The following is a 26,370-nucleotide window of genomic DNA, read 5'->3' as shown; positions in this document are numbered from 1 at the left end:
GAGGGTAGCTGGGAGCCCTTGAGATGTATTTTGTGAGAACCTGTTTATTTGCAGTTTTGTTATCTATTTTGCTCTTCCTCCCATGTTCAGCACAACAAGGTCACAGCAGTATTGTTGATAAAAAGACCTGGAATTAAAAGCTTTTGTTTCATGTGAGGCCAAGACAAGTATTTGTTTTGCCCTAATCACTTGGTGGTTAGTACTGCATTTATGTATCAGTTCTTCCCCCTATCTGAGCTTTGACCTTGTTGCAAGTTTGGCATGTTTAGAAGCTTGATTTGCTCTTTGGAATAAAGGAGTTATTATTCAGTACTTAATCATTTGTTCACTGAAGCTTTTATATCGGAAGAGAATGACTTGATTGAATTTTAAATTGCAGTATAGAAATCCAGAGTATCTGGAAATTTCATTGAAGACCTAGGGTGAAAGTTTTGCCGTATTTGAAGCTGAAGGGACCTGTAGAACCTTCTAAACATTTATGCCTAATAAAGAATTCTTTAGGGAAAAATATAAACATGTGACAAATTGGGAAAGTTTCATAATCTTTGTGCGTTTTAGAACTGTCATTGTGGGCCACCTATTTTGCAGCGGCAGAATTAAAATATTGTGAGCTGATTTCAGATTACTGCTTTCATTTTGTATACTGTCACATTTAATTCAGTATTCCATATTTCTATGAAATGCTTGTTCAACTCCTAAAAAAAAACAGGACCCAAAAAAGGTTTTCACTATTTCACAGCTCTTAATCACAAATTGTTTAGGCTTTGACTAGAAATCCAAACAAAAATTAAGATATTTCCTTTTGAAAGTCAGTTTTTAATGTATGTTTATTGTATTGCTGGGCATCATAGTAAAATATAAACTAGTACTCTAGATACCCCCTAGGTATCTGGTGCTGTTGGTCTATAAATTACTTAATTCTTACATGGCAGTTTGAAATTATTCCTAGAAAGTTAATATTAATAGGAACCTAATGAGTTAAAGTGTTTAAAAATGATGAATGTTAATGAGATTTTTTAATAATAAAGGGATATAGAAATTCTGGACATCTTAGCAGCCGTGTATTTTAGTCATTTCCACTTTTAAAAGTTAGATAGTAAACATAAAAAGTGATGAAGTCATTCTTACGCTTTGCTGTATTAAATATATTCAGTGGGTATGAAAGAAATTTTCTGCAGTGGATCCTAAATTCTGGTGGTAGTACATAATATTCTGATTTTAACTTTATTAGATGTTCAAAGGGGGAAAGCTTTAGTATTAAATGAATATCTGTAGGAATAAACATTTTATTTTATGTAGGTGTATTTACTTTCTGTTATAAATCAGATGTTTTCATTTGGTTATAGTTTAGTTTGTTGAACAGAAATTTTCAAAATATTTGATTAAGAGGTATCTTAAAAGCAGAGATTGTCTGAATTAAAATTGAAGCTAAAGTAATTTCACATACCAGCAATTTAAGAGATCTATTGAACCTTAAAGCTGTGTCTATGATTTTTCAAACAAATCAAGAATTTTCAAACAGAAAGTTGCTGAAATAGTTGTACAGTGAATGTACAAGTATATACCACATATGTTTTACAGCTTACATCTTTAACAGTATATACTTTTTTTTCTCCAGCCTTCTATCATATGGATTTTTTTCCTGTTTTGATGCATTTTAGAGTTGAAGCATAAATTTTTGTGTTTTATTTGGAAAAAATGCAACATATATATCATTAGCCAGAGTCCAGTATTTTTACAATTTCTTTTTTAAGGTGAAATTTACACACAGGAAAATGTGTAACTATTAAGTACCATTCAGTGTGTTTTGACCAATGTGTGCATTTATGTAATCCAGACCTCCATAAAGATTCATACTGTAACCCTAGGGAGTTTCTCTTCTTAGCCAGTACCAGTACACACTCTCCAGAGGTAATTACTGTTCTAACATTAACATTACTGTCCTCCATAGATTAGGTTGTTGCTCTCATTTTTCACATAGATGGAACCATACATTGTGTGGGAATCTTCTTCCATTTAGCGTAATGTTATAGAGATGCAGGTATGTTGTCCCATATATCAATGGCTTGTTTTTTTTATACTGTTGAACGCTGTTCCATTGTATGCATAGACCACAGTTTGCTTATACATTTTTTAAATAGATGGACATCTGAGCTGTTCACTGGTTTGGGGCTATTATGAGTAAAGCTGCTTGAGAGCATTTTTTGTAAAAGGCTTTGCATAAACATATTTTCATTTCTTTTGATAAATCCTTGGGAATAAAATTGCTGGTGTGCCTATAATTTTACAATTGACTTTAGCTGTTGAAAAGAGTTTTCAAAAAACATTGCCATCTTTGAACTACATTTAATTTTTAATTTATACTTCTTTTTCATTTCCATTTGCCACCATCGTAGGCCAGATGATGTTACATCATATCTAGGTTATGAAATTATCAGGTTCTCTTGCTTCTAGTTGCTTTTCTATTTCAATCCTTCCAGCACAAGGCTCACAGCAAAAGCACTATATTTTGACACTTTACTCCCTTATTTAAGTCTCCAGTGCCTCATGGGTGGTTTTAGGGCCCGCTAAATATGTTTGTACCTGGCCTTGTGTTTTGTTCCTTCTCAGTATAAGTCCTCACATTTTTTTGTGGTGCTGGGGATGGAACCCAGGGCTTCACGCATGCCAGGTAAGTGTTCCACCAATGAGTTATACCCCCAAGCCCTAACATAAATGCTCTACACTCCTTACTGTACATTTCTGCCTTCGTGCTTTTGCTCATCCTGCTCCAGCCTAGAATATTCTTCCATCTCCCCATAACTTTAGGATTTATAAGGTATGGCTTAAAATTCTGCAACTAGTTTGTGAGCTCCTGGTGGGCAGCAGCATGTCCGACATTTCTCTCATATTCCAATCAGTTTATCATAGTGCTACAAACATAATCGATATGTATAGGCAATGCATACTAATTTGGTTGTCTGGTACTATGATTACAAACGATTCTGCCTTTTAATACCCAGATTTTACATCTGAGATCAATTGGATACAGTAGTTTACAAACTCATTTTGAAGTTACAATTATGTGGTTTGAACTTTATGAAATATGTGTAACAATGAGAAAAATAATAATTATTATTGTAATATGTGTTATCATTGCCTTAGAGTAAAACTTTTACTGATACTCCTAGAAAAGGAATCAGTTATGATATGAGTGCATTCCAAACAATGGAAGACTTACTGCCAACCCTTTCATTTTCATGCTTAATGGAATGCTGTAAAATGTACTGCACATGTTCTGTACCTGGCCTCTTAAATCATTGGGCTGCATTGTAACTGCAGGTGCACACAGCGATGGTATGAGGCTTTAGGCTGAGAGACTTGGTTTATCCCTCCACATGATGAATGCTGCCCCGTACTGCTGAATCATACTGGTTGTATGTGCTTGCCATGACATTGTGACACACTGAGGCCCCTTGGGCTACAGTTTTGAGATACAAGTGGCTGCTTGATTCCTTGGAGAGCTAAGCTTCTGTCCTCAGGGGGTTTTCACTCAAGCTCTCTTCTCCTCAGTTATCAATGTATGTGCAGCTCTGTACCTCAAACACCATTTATAATTGCTGTTGGTCACTGCTGCTGTAGTCTTTTTTTCTTTTGACTGCTGGTTCCATTGCAGCTATTGGTAGACTCTGCTGCTCCCTTCACTCTTAAATTTCCTTATTTCTTGTGTTTTTTTCTTCATTTTCCTGTCACTTTTAGATTTTGCATTATATATGAAAATAGTCTCCCCTTATAAGCCCTGGCAGGCAATAAAAGCACTCCATTCTTTTCGCATGTTGAAGCTATCGGTGTTGGATATCATCTGTGGGTGCACTGCTACTTCTTTACCCTGCATTATAGTACCAAAGGAATATGGTCTTTTTTTACTGCCAAACTTTTTATTTCATGTACTACAATTCTATAAGAATATCTTTGTTCCTCAGTGCAGTGAAATCTAGAATGTAATGTGGCACTTATTTACAAATGGGTTTTAACTTTAAAATGCCTGTGGCACAAGAATAATTCTTTAATAATATCACAGTAGCACAAAGGTGGAGAGAACCTTGTGTCATTCTGATTACATATCATTTATTATTGAAATAACTAGACCAATATATAACTACACACCCTTACTAACTAATATTTCTCATAATGTATCCATCACTCATCTCTTGATTAATAGGTGCCAAGGAATCCTGAGATGCCAAATCCAGCTCTGGCTCAAAGAGAAGAGCAAAAAAAGATTGATGGAGCCGAACCTCTTACATTAGAAGAGACAGAAGAAAAGGAAAAACTTCTCACACAAGTAAATTATTTTAAGTGGCTGAAATACTTCTAGTCAATAAGAAAAAAGAAAAGTATAGCTAACAGTTACTTTTTATTATTTTGGACTAGTGTCTTGCTAGGACTCTAAGCACGCTTAGACCATATATCCCTATTTTTAATAATCCCATTTACAGAATATGCTTCTTTGGGAATATTAGAAAAAAATATACATATGCAAAATATATGTCAATTACTAGAAATATGACATACTTTTTATCAATTATACTAAGATCAGTGAATCTGCATTTGAATCCTGATACATAATACGAACTACTCACTACATGAAAGAATTTCTGCCTTTGAGAGGTGTGGCTACTGTACCTGGGGTAGGCTGGTTAGCTAACTTGCCTAGGTTGATGATATTTTCTTTGTTTTATTTTGGCAAGGGGGTACTGGGTATCAAACTCATAACCATGCTTACCAGACAGGTGCTGCACCATTGAGCTAAATTCATAGTCCATGATCTATAGTAATCGCTAACATGAATTGAAATCTTATGACCATAAGAAATCTAAAGTTCTTTTGTTGATTGACGTAAATTCTCCCCTGAACTTATACTCTACCTGTCTTTTGTTTATGAAATAATTTCATAATTTAAAAAATTTAATCTTTTCTTAGAACTTTAATACAATGATTAAAGATCACTGAAATGTTTTATCATTGTGTATCATTGTATATCAATGGTACACAGTGTATCAATGATATGTGTATCATTGGGTAATTAAAAGCCAAAAATTAAATAGGAAAGTTTTCCATTTGAACAAAATATTAATACTTTCAGGCCATTATTGCTTTGGTGAGTTTTGTAAATTTTTTCCAAATAAGCTCTAGAAAATTAAAAAAAGATTCATCATAAAAGACTTGCAGAATAATAAAAATGTGAACTAAGTATAGGATGATGCCAGCAAAATTTATTTATTCATTTACTCTTTATTCTATGGAAAAATAAAACAATTTCATAGCAAAATAGTAGGAGAATAACAATAGATAATATTCTATGTATTGTTACCTTCAAAGTAATTATTCAGAGTACAAGATAAGAGCATAAAAATTATCCAAACAGTATTAGCACAAACCTTTCTTAAAGACTAATAGTGTAGCTATATTGTATTTTTCTTTTTTCCCCTTTTCCCTTCCTTCTTTTCCTCCCAACCCTAGTTCCCCTTTCCTTTTGAACAATTTCTTCCCATTTCACAATATCTATTACATATTTTGGTACATATTTACTCTTTCAACTTCTCACACCAGGGAGAAAATATGAGGTTTACACATGTGAGCCTGATTTATCTCACTTAAGAGTGCAGTCTCAGATTGCATCCATTTACCTATAAATGGCTTGATTCTTCAGTATGCTGAGTAGTACTCCAGTTATACAAAGATCATGATTTTTTAAAATTCATTCCTCGGTTGATGGGCATTTGGCTTATTTCTAAGATTTAGCTGTTACAAATTGCAGCAAAATTTGTTTATTCATTTTTTTGTTTGTTTTGAGATAGGGTTTCTCCTTGTAGTTCAGGATGATTTTGAACTCACTATGTATTCCAGGATGGCCGCAAACTTGTGGCAATCCTCCTACCTCAGCCGAGTGCTGCGATTATAGGCATGTGCCACCATGCCCAGTTCTCAACATTTTAAAAATAATATATGAGGGCCGGGAATTTAGCTCAGTGGCACAAGCACCTGCCTAGCAAGTGCAAGGTTGTCAATTTGATCCCTGATTCCAAAAGAATAAACAAAACCAGAAACAAAACAAGAACAAAACAAAACAAAACAAAAACAATGTGTGAGGCATAGCAGTAGAAAATTCTTCACATTAATCATTGAAGGATAGTTTTGAATGTTTCCAACACAAAAATAGGTAAATATTTGAGTTGATTCATATGCCAGTTACTCATTGCACAATGTATGCATGTGTCAAAATATCACTATACCCACTGACTGTACAATTACATGTCAATTAAATAGATTTTCTATTTATATGTTATTTTATATACATCTTTTACTTGTGTTAACATAATTTCAGTGGATGAAATTTAATGAAATATATTCAGAAGTTTTTGAACCAAATACCTGGAAACAACAAAGATTATCTTGAAAATATAAATACAGTTGACTATGTTTTAGGACTATTGAATAAAGTCAGACATTTAAGTACTTTTGTTTTATTTAAAAATTTTATTTGCTGAATACAAAATAAAGTTAGATCATTCAAGTACTACATGGCTTACAATATGTTATGGATGTACAATATAATGTGAATATGTCTCCATTGATACAGTGCTTTAGTTTGAAATTAGAAGTATAATGAATATTTTTACTCCTTCTAGTTGCATTTGTTTTAAATTGTCTTTTTCTGCAAGTGAAAAAGACATTTTTATAAGCTAAAATCCAAAGACAGAAAATTCCAATGTCTCAGATATCACACTAAAAATTACAGTTAGAGATATAAGGAATGGAAAGCAAATTCTTGGTCTGTCACTTCCCACTTAGGCCAGTAATGTCAAAAAATATTTAAAACATTGGCTAATTGTTCCATATTTTAATAAAGAAATTCAGCAGACCAATAATATTCTATTTATCGAGGTTCTATTTTATGAATTCAATCTTGCTAAGAAAATTACTGTAGCTTGGAATGCTACAAAGAGCAACAGTTTTTTCTCTATTTTCTTGTGATTTTTAAAAGTATTCTTTTGATTTAATGTATCCATATTCCTCTCTTTTCATTTGTTCGGGGAAAGATCTATGAAAAAATACCATGGAAATAGTGGACTATCTGGACTTTAGCATGCACATTGGCATTTTATTTTAATAAATTTGTATTTCAATGTACTAGACACCTATAACACATAGAATTTAATGCTATAAGTATCTTTGAACTGTAAATCAACTTTAAATATTTGGAAAGGAGTATGTTGCTTCAAAACGGAAAAGCATTTATTTCTATAACAATACGTTCAACTTTTGATTGTGGCATTAAAAAGTGATTTTATACAAAAGACCATGTCTTTTAATAGAAAAATAAGTGGATTTATTGATTTAACCTCTACTGATCATGTGTAACTTTTTGTTCTCAGGGTTTCACAAACTGGACTAAGCGGGATTTTAACCAGTTTATTAAAGCTAATGAGAAGTATGGAAGAGATGACATTGATAATATCGCTAGAGAGGTAGAGGGCAAATCCCCCGAGGAGGTCATGGAATATTCAGGTTTGTATGTACTTTCAAAGATAATGTTTTAGCTTAACCCTATTCACCTCTGTATCATCAGTTCAATTGTGTCTTTGTCTGAGATCCTTTAAAAAATGTTTTAAGGCTACTGGTCATGAAGCTCAGTTGCCTCATGCATGCACTCATTAAGTGCTGTACCACTGAGCTACCTCCCTGGCTCTCCTTTAAACTTCTGTGAAGAAGATGTAGGTGAAAGTATAAAATGTAATTATATTTATAAGAAAAAAGGTTGTAGGAGTTATCCTAACAAACTGACTGATGCTGTTTTTACTATTAGCTAATAGATTCAAGTAAAGCCCTGAAAGAACAAAGGTGATCATTAGATGAGCATTTGATTTAATTAGTTTTCCACTTTCCCACCTCTTCAGTTTAGTCCTCTTCTGGTCTAGTCCTGAGACTTGGGTTTCAGTGGCTTGCTGTAGTTTTCTGTGTTATCCTTGAAGGAGAGAGTTCCTGTGAGATTGATTTAGATGAGCAAACACTCAGGTTTCCAGTCTGCTCCATTCAGGTCATTAGGACCCTAATAACTTGAGAGGAAATGCAACAGATCTCAAAAGATTGCTTGAAAAATATCCGTTCACTGGTCCTTGAATTACACTGTGTCTTACTGTGTTGTGTCCTTGGCCTTAACCAAGCTGCTGAGGTATGTGGAGTTAATACTAATTTCTGTGTCACAGCACTCCTGAAAAGAAAGTTTATTTAAAATAGGTTGATATATCTGTTTTTTACATATAGAATATAGGACATTTGAAACTTTCAAATAGGTGGAGCTCTCAAATTTATTCTGAATACCACTTATTAAGAATAAAGCCCATTTTTTCCCATAGAAATGATAAAACACAGGTGTAGGTTTTTTTGCTAGCCGTGCAAAGTTTCTTTAACCTAACTACTGAAATTTCGTGATTTTGCAATAGTAGGGAAGAAAGAACATTGTTATCAGTGAACAGAAGATTAATACTTACAAACTTAATACTTACTTTGTCTAGCATGCACATGCTTGAAGAAGTCATATTTAATTGGAGAAGACTTTGTTTTTTCTTCTGGAAATGTACAATCATCTTCTGGTGGTTACCAGGGACTTTGGAGTTTTTATTTCATATACTAAAACATCAAATTTATAAACTTCCTATTCACTGATTCCAGCACGACTACTGCTTCTTTTTCAAGTTTAGTACATAACTTGAAGGTATTTGAGAGAACAGTAGATGGGAAAGAGAATTTTATCAGTAAGAGTTGAATGAAAACAGTGTAAAAGGGCACGTACAGTGAGGTATAGTGAAAATGTCTCTTCAGACTACGGAATGCATAGAGTTGCAAGAAAAGGGTGTTTAAAAAAAATGTCATGAGCTGGAGGTGTATCTCAGTGGTGGAGTACCTGCCTAGCAGTCATGAGCTATTTGGTTCCATTTTCAGCACTGCAGAAACAAAAGAATAACAAAAGGATATGTCAGTGCTCCCTCAAATTTGACACTAGGTAAGGGAGCATGACTTCCTCAGAACTGTTTAATTTATGCTTCGCAGATTGGATATTTCAAGTGAGCTTATATACCTGTCTTCAGTAATAGGAGAAGTGTGTGCAGTTGGCTATTTGTATATATACAGTATATATATGGCTATACTGTATATATACAGTATTTTATACATAGAAGGCATTTAAATACGTGTGGAATGAGTAAGTGAGTGAATAATGAATACTGGTGATTATAAAAATCAGAGAGAACTAACTTACCTTTCTTGATAGACTGTAAAAATGAAGAATTTGAGAATGCAGAGTGTGTCATTAGAAGGTCACTGCACTGAAGTCACAAGAGGTGACATATTAATGCAGGACATTATTTGACTCATCTGTGAAATTGGGTTGGGTGACTTGGTAATTTGAATATTCTTCTGTATGTATTCAATTAAAATCACAGTGAGGTTTAAAGAAGTTGTAGGCCACTGGAAATTCTGTAAGATTATTGAGTGGTTTCAGAAGCAAGTAATAGTTTCAGTAGAAATTGCCTCTTTGTAGGAAATATTTGACCTGTTGATTAAAAATTTCATTTTCATTGTTGCTTGCTAAGTAGCTATATTAGCATTTATATGTTGTCTTCTTCTGTTTCACTTTATGTAAGTTGCCCCTTCTCTGTGTGTTTAAGTAAAAAGCTAAGATTAAATCAGTATCTGAAGTACCATTTGAAATCTTATTCATTCATTATGAGTAATTAAAAAATTCATATCTCATGAGAGGAAAATTGCTAACTTAAAACCTTCTTGAGCTCTTATTTTTAAATGAAATGTTAGGAGTATTTAATAATTGAAATATATAGGTATAGATACATCTATGTATCTGAATCCTAATTTTAAAAAGTGCAAGTTCATTATGTTCTTCCCATCCTTTATTCTATAATTCCTTGGATTTATCTGCTTACATGATAGTAATTGAAAGTATTAACTGTCTTTCAGCGGTATTTTGGGAACGTTGTAATGAATTACAGGACATTGAGAAAATCATGGCTCAAATTGAACGTGGGGAAGCAAGAATTCAGCGAAGGATTAGTATCAAGAAAGCTTTGGATGCCAAAGTAATATATTTTGTACCAAATTCATACTAGATAATTTTACTCAATTTGGTGATTAACTTTGACTTCTAATTGCACATCCAATTAAAAGCACTATTTTGTTGATACACAGATCGCAAGATACAAGGCTCCATTTCATCAGTTGCGTATTCAGTATGGAACCAGCAAAGGAAAGAATTATACTGAGGAAGAAGATAGATTCTTGATTTGTATGTTACACAAAATGGGCTTTGATAGAGAAAATGTATATGAAGAATTAAGGCAGTGTGTACGGAATGCTCCCCAGTTTAGATTTGACTGGTTTATCAAGTCTAGGACTGCCATGGTATGTATTCCTGCTGTCATTATTTTCATTTTGAAAAATTTTGGACATCATACATCTTTCACCAAGATTGTCTAGAATTTTGTCACCTTGGACACACACTAGCTCTCTGCCACCCTCCTTCCCTCCCTCTCTCTGTATATTCATAATTATATGTACACAGACTCTCTCTGTCTCTCTGTATATATGTAGTCTATATTCTATATTCAGAAATATGGAAACATTCTACATTCAGAAATATATATCTGTATTTTATATTTACAAAAGTTTATATTTCTGAACCATTTTAAAATAAATTGCAGACAACATGAATGTTCACCTCTAAGTACTTTAGCACATATCTCCTAAAAATAAGTACATCTTCCTTAGATGTACTTATTCATTAGTGTCATGAAATAAAAGATCCATGGACAGAATATGCTGGTTGTTATCAAAATGAGTTTTATAGGTGTTTTTGAATTGTCAATCTAGAAAGGATCATATGTTGCATTTGGTTGTTGCATATGTTTTGTGTTTTTTAAAACCCAGTACTTCTTTTTTGTATCAGTTGTCCAGATTAGTTGTCTTGTAGAAAGTCCAACATTGTCCCTCATCACTTGTTCATTAGGCTCAGTGTTTTGGTAAGAATGGCACAGAAGTAGTGTTTTGGATTTTTTATTGTATCATATCATTAGGAGTATTATGTCAGGCTGTCACCCAATTGATGATGCTACATATGGCTGTTTTGTTACTATTTTGATCCCCAAAGCTTGCCACTTTAAAGGTACAGTTTTTCCTTTGAATTAACCAAGTGATACATGAGATGGTGAATGACTAAGGATTTATTTAATGAAAAGGAATTGTTACCTAAGCTGCAAGAATATTATGAAACACAATAATTATATGAAAGATTGTTTTAGCTTCTGCGGTTTCTTCCATTATTTTCTAAAATTAATTTCTCTTAAATTCTACTGTTATTTAGGTAGGAGTGGTATTCATGACGATAGTGAAATGCATGCAATAGATTTTCAGTGTTGGCATTGTCAGACTTTCGTCAGCCAAGGTTATTATGACAAAAATAGATTTATGTGTCCTAAAGATTAAAAATAACCAGGAACAAACAATCTAAACAGTGGTTTTATGACTAATCATAAAATAGCATGCATTTTTTCTAGTTATGGTAGATCACGAATATTTTGTTGTCTAAAAGTTCATTAGAGTATAAAATAATACTGTATGTTTTTTACTCATTTTATATTTTTGCCCAATTTGAATAAAAAGAAAAAGGATTTGCACTTACTAAGGACATTCCGTTTGGAAGACCAGATATGAAAACGTTTAACACAAATTCAGAGTACACAGATTATATCATTAGAGTGTGCCTATCAAATTTGTGAATGCTGCAGCTACTGTGGAGAGCTAGCAAATACTTTAGATCAAGCCAGGATTCACAAGGAACTGGAACAGGTGGAATAGTGATTCAGGTGACTCTGGTAATAACTGTTAATAGGGCTAAATGTTAAGCATTTTACTTGTACCAAAGAATATGAAGACATGTGTATGTTTTCAAGATTCAGTCGGAAGAATAGAAATAAAAACATTAAAAAAGAGTTAATCTGTAGCATGAGGATTGAGGTTAGAAGTAAGGAGGGGTTACTTGAGAGGGTTTTTTTGATAATTGAAATGAATTACTGAAGAACAGTGTAGAATGGTTTTTCTGTTATCCTAAGAAAATGAAATTTTATTTAGACTATCAAGAAACAATGGCAAGGAATTAGTTGGCCTTTTAAAGTATCATCTATTTCAGTGCATCTGTGTCCATATTTAGCAGAGAATACTCTCCGAACAGCCACACATTTAAGATTTTTAGGCATTTGCAGTTTTATGTGTATACTAATGTAATTTAGGGCATCATCAACAGCTTGTAAAAGACAAATGCCTAACTACATTTGTCTGTGAATCAGATTTTTGAACATGCATGTCTTTTTCTGTGATGGATGACTTACAGAATCCTGTTTCATTTCAACAATATTTTACTAATATTTTATAAAAGATCGAGAGCTTAATGCTGATTTCAGTTTCTGAAATGATTAAACTGAAGAAGGAAAGATGAGATTCAAAATTTAAAGAAAATATTATACTACTTGTAATATGAATTTGAATGTAGAACCACATAACCTTATTTCATGTTTCAAGGAAAAAAAAATGCAGTTTACTCTTAACAACCACTAGATGTCTCTGAACTCCGCTGCAAAGAGTATTTTCCCTGGTTTTTTCCAACTGTACTCTTTCTTTAGCTAGAGATTTAAACCTTTAGTGTGTATTTTCCAAAAAACAAATTAACTATATTGGAGATGACAAAACGGAATCTTTATTTTGTCTATGACAAAAGAAGATACTCTGTCATTAATTACTTTCTAGAGTGTGAAATTTCTAATTTCTAAAAACTTTAAAATATACACATTTGCATATTTGAATATGTTAATTAAAAGAGCTTCTAAATTTTTCTGTCATTACATTTTGATTTCCCTTTTAGCTAATAGGTATTTTGGGATTATATTTTAGGGTATCTTTTTATATTTTTGGATTTAATGTATAAGTAAGGCATTTGAAAATATGCATACATTTGTATCATTAATTTGGAATATGTCATGAAAATTATGTAATTACGGAATTATATGAATAATTATTAATATTTTAGATGATTTATTTCTGTCTTCATTTTAAAAATAACCGTTCCATTAGAGAGGATCATATTCATAATCTAGGAAGAGAAACTGCCCCCCTTCAAAAAGGAAGCTGTGATTTCTGAAATAAAAACAGTTTGTTTCTGAGTCTGGCTTTATCGAAAAAAATTCCTCTTTGAAATACAGAGGTTGTAATTTGATTCCTATTATGAATGTCACTGTGGTTAAATTAAAACCTTGTTAATGATTGAACTCAGCTTACTAACAAAACTCTTTTTAAAAACCATAATATAGCTAAAAGGTGACTCTTTCCTTTCCAGAGTCACCAATAAATAATATGAAATGCTTCTTAGAAAAAAGTGGAATCTCTGTTACATTTTATGCAAAGATCTCAAAGTACTGAATTCATGGCTTCTGACTTAACAGTCATAAAGTGCTTAAAGGCACAAACTTCCACTTCCAAATAGCCTTACTCTGAAAGCTGTCAGCTAAAGGTTGAAGATTTCTTTGAGCTTCTTTTCCATTTAAAAATGCTGGCTATACAAAAGAGAAAATGAGTTTTAGTTCCATTTCTCTGTGCTGAAAAGATTGCATTTTTTTCTCTGAGAACTTGTGTGGTCTTTAAGTACGTAATCAGTTTCTATTGAGCTACATAAACAAGTGGGAAGGCTAAGCTAGACTCAAATTTTTAAACTTGAAGCTCTATCATTTTCCTCCTAAGAAAAGTATCTTAGAACAAGGTCTTTGTGTTTAGGATATTTAAAACCTATCAGAATTAAAAACACCTTTCCTAAATGACCATAAGGAGAAATGATAATATTCTGTGTGTATTTATATGCAATATCAAATGCTTGATTTTATATAATGCTTACCCATCCCCTTACCAATATTAGCTCATTAATTTTCTTGCCATTCCGTTCAGGAAATGAATGTCAGGTTACTATGCTTGTTCACCTAGTGATAGACTGACACATGCCTGGGAGATTTGAGATGCACCCAAGAGGTCCAAAGGATCTAGTGCACTTGTCACTTTACTGCATAGGATGTGTGGGAAAAGTTCAATCAGTAATGCCTTGGACCTTCTTGATTTTTCTAAGTACTTAAAGGAGAAAAAGCAAAAATTGATTCTTTGAAATAAAGAACATTTCTTGATAAAGTATTTATTGCATCTTTTGCAGGGTTTCTTTGACTCTTAATTTTAGTTAAAATATTACCTTTAAAACTCTTGGGAGCTTTTTACTTTTTAGGCAGCTCAAGGAGCTCTGTGCACTTTTCCTGTAGCCATGTAGGTTGGCATTGAATCTAAGTATTAGTAATTAGTCATACCATTGAAGTCTTTTGTGGTAGCTTAAGTGAATTATTCTGATAGTATTTCAGAGAGAGACTTTTGCACTGTTGAATGCAGTGAAATAAAAATTTCATGTTATTACTATTTATTTTCAAATCATAATTTTATTAATGGAAATGTTCTTTATTTAAAAGAACATGATGTTCCTCATTAGAACTGTAGAAGAAAAAATACTTTTAAAGAAAATATTGCTGTAGCTTTTTATTAACTTGCTTCCCGTTTTATAGTTTTATCACAACTGGCTAGTAACTGTTAATTAGGTTATTAGCTCAGCATAGGATATTTTATATATTCTCTGTAAACTTAAAAAAGGGTTTTCTTTTTTTAGTTTTTTTTTTGAATTTTAAAGAGTAAAACAAAGCAGAACAAAGCAGATCAGAAGAAAACAATGTACGTGACACAAGATTTCAAAGCAAGATAACAGGAAATCAACAGTGGCTACCATAATGTCTCGTTTTTTTCAAAATACTTGTGTATATCTTCACACACAATGAATTAAAACAAAATAGTATAAAACTGATCAAAACAGAAGAATGAAAGCATTACAGGCCTTCAAAACCTGACAATAGCCACCATACAATGGCCACCATAAAAAGGGTTTTCTTTATAGATGATTTAGAAGAATATACTGAAAGTAGACAGTTTCCTACTTGTCTAATAGTGACAATAATGCTTCTCTTTGTTGCTTACGAAGCCTAGTTTGGAAAATTTCACAAAGAAAACTTGTGATTTGTGATTTTATATGTTAATACTTAATTGTATTTTAACAGCTAATATTGATACTTTAGATCATTGCATTCTTAATGAAAATTAAGAAATTAGAATAATAATTGGTAAAATTGGTAAGCTGTGAAGTGTATTGATGGGTTCTTGTTCACTATAGAATTAAAATGTTTAAAACCAAATATATTTATGCTCATAGGGATCTGTTACTCCTCATGTACTTGAAAGAGTAAAATGTCCCTTTTCTGCCTTAATTTTGAAAAGGTCTTATCACAGAGGGAAGTACAGAGGAGGTAGTGTTTAACTTTGCCTTGCGGCAAAGGAATCAGAGGAATAGCTTCACAGAAGAGGTCCTTCTTGGAAACAAGTCTTGAAAAACTAGAAGGAGTTGGCCTTGAGAGTACATTCCAGGTTGTGGAAACAGGATATGCAAAGGTATAAATCAGCTCAGCATATTCAGAAACTGCAAGTAGGTTGGTATGGCATGCTGTGAGTAGGAAAGCATTGGAAGATGAGGTTGGGTAACTGGAAGCCAAAGAATAAAGGGCTGTGTCTGCAGCATTGAAGATTTCCGCTTGTGTCATTAGTCTACAGACAGTAAAAAGGAGTCCTTCACAGAATTTACCATGGCAGTGATATGATTAATTTACATTTGCGAAATCACTGTTCTAGTCTTAAGTGGATAAATACCTATCTCATCTGCCAACTACACTAACAGTTTTCAAATTTATAGTTGTTTTCTTTTTGTTAATCTTTGTTTTATTCTTTGGCAAATATGCACTCATTTGGCTTAGAGTAATTTTTTCCCCTCATTGTTCTTTTTTTTTTTTTGGAATTAATGATTGAACCCTGTGCCTTGCACATTCTAGGCAAATGCTCTCCTACTGAGCTAAACTGCCACCAGTCCTGCTTACTGGTCTCTTCACCTTGAAGTGCAATTGTTGTATTTAAGGAAACCAGCATAGAATCTTATCTAGAGTAGGCATTCAGTGAAATCATGAGCATGGAACATTTACACCTCTTTTTGCTTCTATTGTATTAACTCTTACAGTTGGACTGATTTGGATGAGTGAGGAAATATACCAGCATATTGAAGTCCACTTCATTCCATTTCTTTTCATCTACCTTTATCTGATGGTAAAGGCTGACTGTCATCCCTGCAGGCTTTGTTTATTCATGAGCTTCAATAAACAGTTGTACATTTCATATGTTTTATTATGCAGCTGTAGTATTTTAGGGCCCTGAACTGTTCTAACAATCAGATACAATTAATACACTAACAATCAAAGATACAAATAATATATTACTATAGATATTTATGTATTATCTTATGAGAAAGTGACATAATATTTTATAAATAACAATGCTGAACTGGCATCAGTTGTGAAAAGCATCACAGCATTTGATACTTGTTTGAAAATGTAGGATATATTTATTTGAATATTAATTCTCAATTAACTATAAGGTTCCTGGGCCATGAAATTCTAGTTTAGACTGTAATTACTGTTAGAATGATAGTGATTCAAAATGAGTCAGAATCTGGGCAGTATTTCAAATCACAGAATCTATATAGACGACGGTATCTGTTTGAAAATTTATTTTCTGGAGGTGATGTATGGGAAGTGTATAAGAGAACCAAAAAGAAAAAATGCCCATTTTATTTTACTAGGAATTGTGCAATAAAACTCTGGCTATATAGATTATTAGCCACAAGTTCAGAAGCACAAATGTGGAGTGTATTTTTTCTTGCCCTTGCTCATTCAGCTGCTTTTGACTTTGAACCATAACAAGCACAGACTTTCTGTCATTCAGACTTAGATAGGCTTAGTGTCTAGGATTTTAGTACATAGGAAATGTAATGTGAGGCTTCTTTAATCTCTTTCAATAAGTCTCTTTAAGTCAACTGATGCTTTCTGTGCCTTTTGAATTAATGCTTTGAAGCTGAGTATTGGGGCAAAAGATATTTGAACTTGGTGCCTGGGGTGATTTATATTCACCACGCACTAAGGGGCAACACATTTCACTGCAGATTCCACATCATTAAAGGTAGAGCTACACATCTGAGTGTTCAAAAGTAGAAAATGGAGAAGTTCATATTGAGTAGACTCCTAAACCATTAAAAGGGCATGGAAAACCAAGGCCATACAATTTTCATTTTATGTAATTTGAAAATCTATACTTTAAAATGGAGCTTTGCAAATTCTGGCCCAATACATGTTTTGTATGGCTTGCACACAATAATGATTCTTATATTTGTAAGTGGTTGGAAAAAATTAAAAGCAGAATAATATTTGCAATGGGATATTTACACAAAATTCCAAAGTTAGTTTCTGTAAGGTTTTCTTGGAACACAGGTACGCACTCATTTATGTATTGTCAGTGACTTTTCATGCTAGAATGGCAGAACTGAATAGTTGTGACAGAGGCTGAGTAGTCTGCAAAGCCAAAAATACCTACCATCTGGCTTTTTACAGAAAAAAGCACACTCACCTCTGGGGTAAAAGAATGTGTAACAGAAAAGGAAAGAAAGAAATACTGTAACCAAGTGTAGTGTATATAAGTGTTACATATTCCTTTAAGGTAAGTATTAAAGGAAAGATTGACAAATGAGGAGAATATTGAGCCTAAACGAGAGATGTTTGTAGGTCCAGGGGTGATTATGGTGGAGGCATGAAAGCTGCTTTGATGTATTTGAAGGACTGTCACACAGAAGTGAAAATTAACTTGTTCTCTATGACTACAAAAGTTAGGTATAGAACCATGTGTTGGAAACCATACGATAGCGAACTGTATCTTTGCATAACAAAACATTTATAACTTGTCTGGAGGTGGACAGAGCTTTTGCAGGTAGTGAGTACTCTCTAATTAGAAGAACTCAGGCTGGCAGACTGTATGACTCATAAGCAAAAGCCTAGTAAGAAGAGATTCAGGCCTCAGCTTTACAATTTTTCATGGTAAATTCTTTATACTTTTGAAGGTTTGTGATTTTATGAATCCCCACTAGTAAAAATCTGTATCGAGACAAGATTTCTGTGTACTAAATATATATTTGGTTGTTTCAGTAGTCGTGCTCAAAAATTGTCAATGAAATCCTTTTGTTAACTACATTATATACAATTTCTAATTGTGTATTCTTAATTCCTAAGTTCTTTGTACTTGAATCCTCAATTGACCTTAACCACCACGCTTACCTTGTACTGTATTTGTCAAATTGGCATCAACTAAACACTCTCAGAATATGTAAATAAATGATATATGGAAAAGGATTCTATGTTCAGATAGAGTTGAGATATGCTGACACCGAATTAATATGCTGAAAGCTCTGAGAACACCTGCCAGGAATAAGTTTGCTTAACCTTATTGAAATCAACCATTTCCCACATAATTGAACATGGAATGCTTTTTTTCTTTTGTCACAGATATTAATATTACAGAACACTTTTCCAGTTGTCATTTTCTTTTTCTTTTTTATTGTCTCTATTGTTTTGCATCTCCTTTTCTTCCTTTTGTGTGGTATTTTTTCCGTACATATTGACTTCTAAATTTAGAATGGGGAAATGGATAGACTCAGAATCGTGCAGTTTGAAGCCACATGAAACACTCCCTTTAACATCAGAAAAACAGGTAAATAAATGGAAAGATAAGCATCTAGGAGAATATGTTGAAAGGAGAAATTATAGAAAATGAGGGTGCTTTAACGTTGTGAAATTTCTCATACTTACTCAAAAAGTGAGTCACTGATTGATTATTTGGCCTTTCTCCCTGTTGCTTCTGATGCTAAGAAGGTGACATTCATACTCATCTGTTCTTTGATGTCTTTGCTAGAGAGTTAAGTCATTTTTCTGTGTCGGGAGTAGTGAGTGATAGGTTAAAGAGGAATGAAGGTAAGAATTTATAATGCAGTCTATTTTTAATCATTTTGAGATGGTCTACTTCTGTATATGTGAGACTATCTCAAAGTATTAGCTTTTTCCCCCGAATCATCCATATGAATCATGAGTTGTATCTAAAATATCTGCAGTCTCAAGACAACTATTACTTATTGAGAATAATAATAGCCAGAGGGTAGAGCTTAATAATTCAAGAATCAGCATCATATAATGACGCTATCTAGTTTCCCTAGAAACCAACAATCAAATCACATCAGGGTCAACTTAGCCCTTTCTATAATAGATAAATTGGATAACATGCTGTTTAATTTGTATGTATTATTGAATGAAAGCTATGAAAAGTATTTGGTCTGCATATTAAAGATACCACTACCATTGTTTTGGCAAGCAAGACAACTTCTAGCGTTTTTTTCCTAAAATGGTTAAACTTGGGTGATTGCAGATGCACAAAAATTTGAATGTTCCAGTGTTAAACATGGTTGTTTTTAATCTGAACACAGTAATTTGTTAATAGGTATTTTATTTTAATGATTAGCCTCTTTTTGGTTTTCTGCCTCTTCAAGGGCTTGAATTAGGAGAAAATGCTTGGATAGTTGATGATATTTCTAAATATTACATTTCCTATGCCATTTGCCATTTTTCTTGTTTTTTAATTGGATGGGTAATGCTATAATTCAAAAATTTTGCCACTTCTTAAAATTTTGTAGATTGTTCAAGACCTAAATATTCATGTTAGAGAATTGCAAAATGCAAACTAGTATACAGAGGCAAGTAAAATAAAAACTAAACAAAAGTTATCATTCCAGCTACGCTTGGGAGAACTTGGCAGGATTGCTTGAGTCCATGAGTTTAACCAATGAGTCACATTGTTGTTAATATTCTTTCAGCTAATTTTGGTGTGTGTATTCTGCTTTTGAATTGCCAGTAATTTAATTAGTTCCCAGAATTTCTCTGTTACCACTAATTAAACATTTTTTGAGAGTTTGCATTCTTTTCTTATTTTCTTATAGTCAGGTTCTAAGAATGGAATTGTTATGTTAGAGGGTATAAAAAATTTAAAAGATTTCTTTGATATTTCTAGTTTGCTTCTAGTACCATATTAGTATGTTTGTGCTGCCATAACAGAATACCACAGACTGGGAGGAAATTTGTTTTCTCAGTTATGGAGACTGAAAGTCCAAGCCAAGATGCCAGCAGGGCTGTTTTCTGATAGGGCCTCTCTTCCTGACTTGCAGATGCGCCTCCTGCACCTCACACCCTCACATGGCCCCTTCTAAGTGTGGAGTGAAAAAGCCCAAACTTTCATGTCTCTTCCTGTTCTTGTAAGGACACTAGTCCTCTTGGGTTAGGTACCCACCCATTTAATCTCTTTTAACCTTAATTAACGCCTTAAAGACTCAATCTCTATAGGTGCATTGAGGATTAGGGCTTCAACACATGAATTTGGGGGAAACATTATTCAGTCTAGTTTTACTACATTGACATTTATCATCAGTGAATGAGAGGTCCTATTTCATCATTTTATTGCCAACAAAAATAGCACACCACACATATGTGGGCCTACAAACATGCCCATATTGTTACTAATTTGTTGGAGATGGCATTGTTTAACTTTGCGTTTCTTTGATCCTTAGTTTCAGGGAAACTTTGTATTTTGTTATCAGGGATTGACTCCAGAGATTGTACTACATGCCTATCCCTTTTTTTTTTTTTTTTTCGTTTTGAGAGAAAGTCTCTGTAGGTTGCCCAGGTTCACCTCTAACTTGTAGTACTCTTGCTTCAGTCTTTCTGATAGCTGGAATACAAGTGTATACCAAGATCAGTGAAATTTTAAAAAAATAGTTGAATATTTTTGGTGAGTTTTCTGTTCTTATATTTGACCATTTTTTCTGTTGTCGAGGTTGTTCTTAACTGACAGTAAAACTACATTTGTATTTGAGTGTTTAGTAATTTTGTATTTTGGCAGACTTTCGTTTACACAGAAAAGGAATCATTTAAAAATGTTATATATCCTTTGACATTAATCCATTATTTATTTTTAACATAAAGTGTATTGGGTTAATAATAAATGAGTTTCTATATTAATGAATCTCATATTTAATACTCACTGTATATTCATAAAAAGTTTTTATGGTTTGGATGCATTGATTTGCTGACAGTGAGATATAGGTAGTGGCAAGGTTAATGCAAAAATCTTTTTAGGTACTGTTTACTCTGAATTAGCAAATACAGCAGTGTTTCCTGAGATGTGCTCCCCAGAACTCCCATCCCACAAGTTTAGTGACAAGAGAGTTCTGTTGGTTGAATAGGTTGGGGGATCTGCTGCATTCTGCAGGAACCAACAAACTGAACAGCTCTGTAGTGAAGTCTGTTTAACTTGTGTAAACTGAATATCTCCATAACATATTTTGATCACAGAATATTCTCTTATGTTGATTTATGTTTATGTGATTTATGTTCACTTTTTATTTTGAAATATTTGTAAATTCACAAGAAGTAATAAAAAATGTACAGGCAGATACCATGTACCCTTCTCCCAATTGACCCCAGAGGTAACATCTTACCTAATGGTGATAATCAGAAAATTGATACTAGTGTAATCCACAAAGCTTTCCTGGATTTCACCAGTTCTACAGGCAGTGATACTCATTTGTGCATGTGGGTTTATGTGTGTGTGGTTGTGGTTGTGGTTGTGTGTAGTTCAGTGCAGTTTTACCCTGAGCAGCTTTGTGTAACCACCACCACCACCACCAACGCCTGCCTCCAGTGTGCCCTCTGAAATTGTACCAATTTTCCCCTCCTCCCTGGTCTCTGCATGGGATCTATTTTCCATTTCTACATTTCTGTCACTTTAACAATATTATAAAACTGGAATTAGCTGGACTCATACTGTTTAACTGAGATTGACTTTAATTCAGTGTAATTCCTTGAGACTTATTCAGATTATTTGTCTATCAGTAGTTTTTTTTTTTTTATTGCTGAGTACTGTTCCATGATGTAGACGTATCACAGTTTGTTTAAACAATCACTCATTGAATGACATTTACTCTTTGCCCTATTTTTGGTGCAGTGTGTTAATTCCCTCTGGGAATATTATTCTGAAGGACAGTACTTTCAGAAATCCTATACTACAGAAATGATAGAATTAAATAATTGTCGCTTTCTTAAAAATGAAGACTGAGTTTTAGAAATTAAATCTTTTTATTATTATTATTATTTCATTTAGGAATTCCAGAGACGCTGTAATACTTTGATTTCATTGATTGAGAAAGAAAATATGGAAATTGAGGAAAGAGAGAGAGCAGAAAAGAAGAAACGGGCAACTAAAACTCCAATGGTAAAATTTTCAGCATTTTCCTAACTTTTAGGTAGATCCCATTTTTTTACATAATTAAATGCCTATATTATGTTTAATGCAATAGAGATACCTATTATAAAAATTGTTCTTATGAAATGCTGATTTGTTTTGGACTGATAAAATATTATATCACAATCACATTTCGTATATCTTTGTAGAACATATAATTAGGAGCTCCCTAATAACAGCACTCAGTATTTTCAACAAGCCTCATGGCTCTAAGTAGAAATATAGAGCAAATCAAACCCTTTGAATTGAAGCCAGGCTGCTGGGTTAGGTCAAGGGGTAGGGATGGGATGAGATGGTGCTGAGGTTGAAACTGGGAGTTCTATTTTGATCAGATAAGTTCTCTGATCTGTGTGGAACTATGAGTGGCAGTGGGAACTCTTGAGTAGATAACAAAGCTTTACTTAGTAGTAAATTAACTATTGGATAATAAAATAATTTGATTTTAATCCAATGAGGTTGCCTTTTATAGTGATAATTTAAAATATTCTTAATACATCATATTATTTGAGTGTGGTTAAGTAATTTACCATATCTCATTAAACCTAAGATGTTTTCTATTGTAATACACAATTTTATGTATCCCTAAGAATAAATGTTGCCAAATATCTGTTAGCAGTTATGAGATAAATCCTCATTTCACCAATGCTAAAAAAAATGAAAGATGTGTGCATTATAGAAGATATGAAATACGGTATTTTAAAATCTATTGTAAAGTTTTAAAAACATATACTCATAAATTTTACCCAGAACCTTTAAGTATTAAGTCATCCTTAAAATAAGAGTACATTTATAGTACCATGTGTAAGTAGATACTTGATGACTATTTTTGATGAATATTTTGTCTTTTCATAAAAAGGAGACATCTTAAGATGTATTTTACATTGGGTTATACAGTTTGTTGGGCTACATAGAACATTAACTGTGAAATATTACACTGAAGTGAATATTCATGTTAAAATTTTCTTAATGCATTTGCATCCTAGATTTAACATTGTTGGGCCATTTAAAAATGTGCATATTGGAGCAGAACATTAAATCTGTTTCCATTTTAGTCACAGAAAAGAAAAGCAGAGTCAGCTACTGAGAGCTCTGGAAAGAAGGATGTCAAGAAGGTGAAATCCTAAAGCCTAGAAATAAAGTTTTAAATGGGAAACTGCTATTTTCTTGTTCCCATCTTCAAATGTTAATTGCCAGTTGCAGTGTATTCATGGTACTTTAAGAAAAGTGTCTTTGGTTTTGATTTCTTGCATATTTTATATATTTTACAATGCTTTCTACCTGCAATGTGTAGCTTTATATTTTATGCATTCTAGTATTTTTGTGTACTGTATTTTGTGCATCTCATGTTGTCATCAAAATCCTCTCAGTCCTTGTTTTTTTGAAGCTTGTGCTGAGGTTTTAGCTTTTCTATGTTTTATATGCCGCTGCTTTGAAAGAGAACCTAGATTCTATAGCTGTATTATTGTTGTTTCATACTTTAAATTTATATGGCTGTGGAAAAATGAATTAAAATGATTTGAGGAGAAAGACTTTTTCACTTCTTTGTTGCTTTCTTTTCTATTGAGTCTGGGCTTGTATGTGTTACTGCATACCGTAACTAGCATAATAATTGTTTCTTTGAGGTCATCTAAATATTTTTTTCCTAAAGGAATAAAGGGTGAGAAAAGAAAAATATTAAAAAAACCTAATATTTGATACTGTGCTTGCTGTCAGTATGCATTACATTTAAATTATTCTCTAAATATTCAAGTGAGAAAATATAATAAAGAAATGTCTATAAGAAATTTAATTATTTCCTGTTTTTTTGTGCAGTAGAAAGCAGTGTGTTTACTGAATTGTATTGCTCACTACTATTCTGTTGAAAGCTAAAGCTTTGCTTGCTGATTTGTGTGTGATCTTCTGTCCCATAGGGCCAGTTCACAGGAGACTAGGTATAATGTGTTGATTTTATTAACACCGAAATTAAACATATGAAATAAGTATTATGTATTGCCGAAGAAGAGGGGCTATATTCATTAGAGTACAGTGATGCTCAGATAACAGTCTCAAAGTGTGCGAGGTTTGTTCCATCAAGAGTTAGTTTCTCACACTGCATATCGCAGGCAGGTCACAAGCATGTGGGATGATGGGATCGATTTGCGCCATGCAGTTCTTTGAGTCTGGGTTGACCGAGGCTCTGCTGTTTTGTAGTTGCGCCATCCAGGACACATGGCCTTTTCAACTGCTACTGTGGGATAAAAGTGAGAGGCTGAAGAATACCATGTAGGCTCAGTCTAAAACTGACATATGTCACATCCACTCAATTACATTGCCCAAAACTAACCACATGATGCTAGGCACGTGCAAGAGGGCTAGTGACTTTAGGGGAACAAATGGAATGTCTTACATTACTGCCTTCACTACCTTGCAGTTTGGCTCCAAATTGCAATACAGAGCTCTAAATTCCAAAATTAAGTTTTGGAATTTTCCATTCTAGTGAGATGCAAAGCTACCATCAGTCACCTTAACTGGAGAAAATGAAGCTTTGGAGAGTTTTACTGGTACTCTCAAGTTCAGATACTAGAAAATGGGCAATGAAGGCCTACTCTGATCCATCAGTTTATCCTTTCTTTTCTCATGGAGGAATGAAGATGGGGGGGTGAGGTATAGTTAGGATCTTTGAGTACATTCATGGAAATTTAACAAGACTACTTCTTCTTCCTTCTCTATTAACCTGAAATGGATAGCAGCTGAGCTACACATGTGTGTCTACTGTAAGACAGAAAATTTGCAGGTAAGTTCTTCCAGGCTTTTCACAGTGTCATTTTCCTCATCCATAATCAGGACTCTTATGAGTCTTCCTTCAACCAAAGTGATGAGGATTTCAGCTCCCCAAGGCTGTCAGTGACTGATTGTTATGTCATCTTTACAAATTTGAGAAATGGCTTTACTCAGAGCTTACTGACTATATCATATTTTGAGTAAATTTACTACCTCTTTTTTCTCATTTTAAAGAATATAGCTACATTGTCGAACCCAGATGATAACAGTCCCAATAATACTGTGTTGAGAGTACAAAATGACCTAACTCTGAATGTGAAGCCCCTGTTACTGTCAAGTCTTCACAGAAAAATTAAACTCCCATAGAAAATTTAATAGTCCCAGCAAAGAAATCCCATTTCAAATAAGGTCTAGACCAATGGGATAATATCCCTAAGACATGGCTGCCATGTTGAGGAGAAAGCAGGAGAGCAAGATAGTCAATTTGTTATGTCAGCTGTTTGGAGGCCTGCAGAAATGGGAACTAGTGCTATATGCCTACAAAAAAGAATAATAACCTTGCCCACCAGCAAAAATAGGGTAGTCAGTTGTATTGCAGTCTAAGTCAACTAGATTCCTTGTTTAGAAAACGTGGAAGGTGGAAAGTGAATAGAGGAACAGGGGCCCTGAGAGGTTTCTTTCAGTTACAATCTCTGTTGATGATAAGGAGTGTCTTAGCTATTTTTCTTACTGCTGTGACAAAATACCTGACACCCAAAGTTAAAGGACAAAAGTTTTATTTAGCTCACAGTTTGTAGAGGTTTCAATTCATGGTTGACTGGCTCCAAAGTAGGGTGGCATGGCAGAGGAGAAACAGTTCATGGCAGGCAGAAGGCAGCAAGCATTGAAGTAGTGAAGCAGCAAGCAATAACAGCAGTCCACTTTCTGTCCCTCATATTCTATCCAGGCTACATGCCCTTAGGGTGGATAACACATCCCATCATCCACACTCAGAACTGTGCCAAACCATTCAGTGGACTAATTTAGTAATCACACATCATTAATCCCAGCATCACACACTCTAGATCCAGCCTCCTTTGAAAAAGCCCTACATATGACCACATAAGGTTTTGGAGGGACATCCAGACACAAGCCATAAGAAAGGGTAAGTAGATTTTCCAA

General features: G+C 33.6%; 1 protein-coding gene across 8 annotated transcripts in view; it reads left to right on the top strand.

Annotated features, from left to right (window-relative positions):
* Positions 1 to 23,978, top strand: part of Smarca1 (SWI/SNF related, matrix associated, actin dependent regulator of chromatin, subfamily a, member 1) — a 77,165-nt gene extending 53,187 nt beyond the window's left edge. For 4 of the 8 annotated variants that reach the window (XM_063246392.1, XM_063246393.1, XM_063246386.1 and 1 more), the window contains 6 exons: positions 4,202 to 4,324; positions 7,419 to 7,551; positions 10,018 to 10,136; positions 10,246 to 10,458; positions 22,309 to 22,419; positions 23,502 to 23,978. In XM_063246392.1, the coding sequence (XP_063102462.1) occupies positions 4,202 to 4,324; positions 7,419 to 7,551; positions 10,018 to 10,136; positions 10,246 to 10,458; positions 22,309 to 22,419; positions 23,502 to 23,573 (771 nt within the window). In that variant the 3' untranslated portion in view covers positions 23,574 to 23,978. Of the gene's footprint in view, positions 1 to 4,201; positions 4,325 to 7,418; positions 7,552 to 10,017; positions 10,137 to 10,245; positions 10,459 to 22,308; positions 22,451 to 23,432 lie in introns of all 8 variants that reach the window. The other 4 variants (XM_063246391.1, XM_063246387.1, XM_063246390.1 and 1 more) reach the window with 3 other exon arrangements.
* Positions 23,979 to 26,370: the final 2,392 nt, after the last annotated feature.

This window comes from Cavia porcellus, unplaced genomic scaffold, assembly GCF_034190915.1.
Source record: "Cavia porcellus strain 051 isolate PalLab524CR breed Dunkin Hartley unplaced genomic scaffold, mCavPor4.1 scaffold_3, whole genome shotgun sequence".
NCBI lineage: Eukaryota > Metazoa > Chordata > Mammalia > Rodentia > Caviidae > Cavia > Cavia porcellus.
The sequence above is the reverse complement of the archived record's forward strand: the minus strand, read 5'-3'. Positions and strand labels throughout refer to the sequence as shown.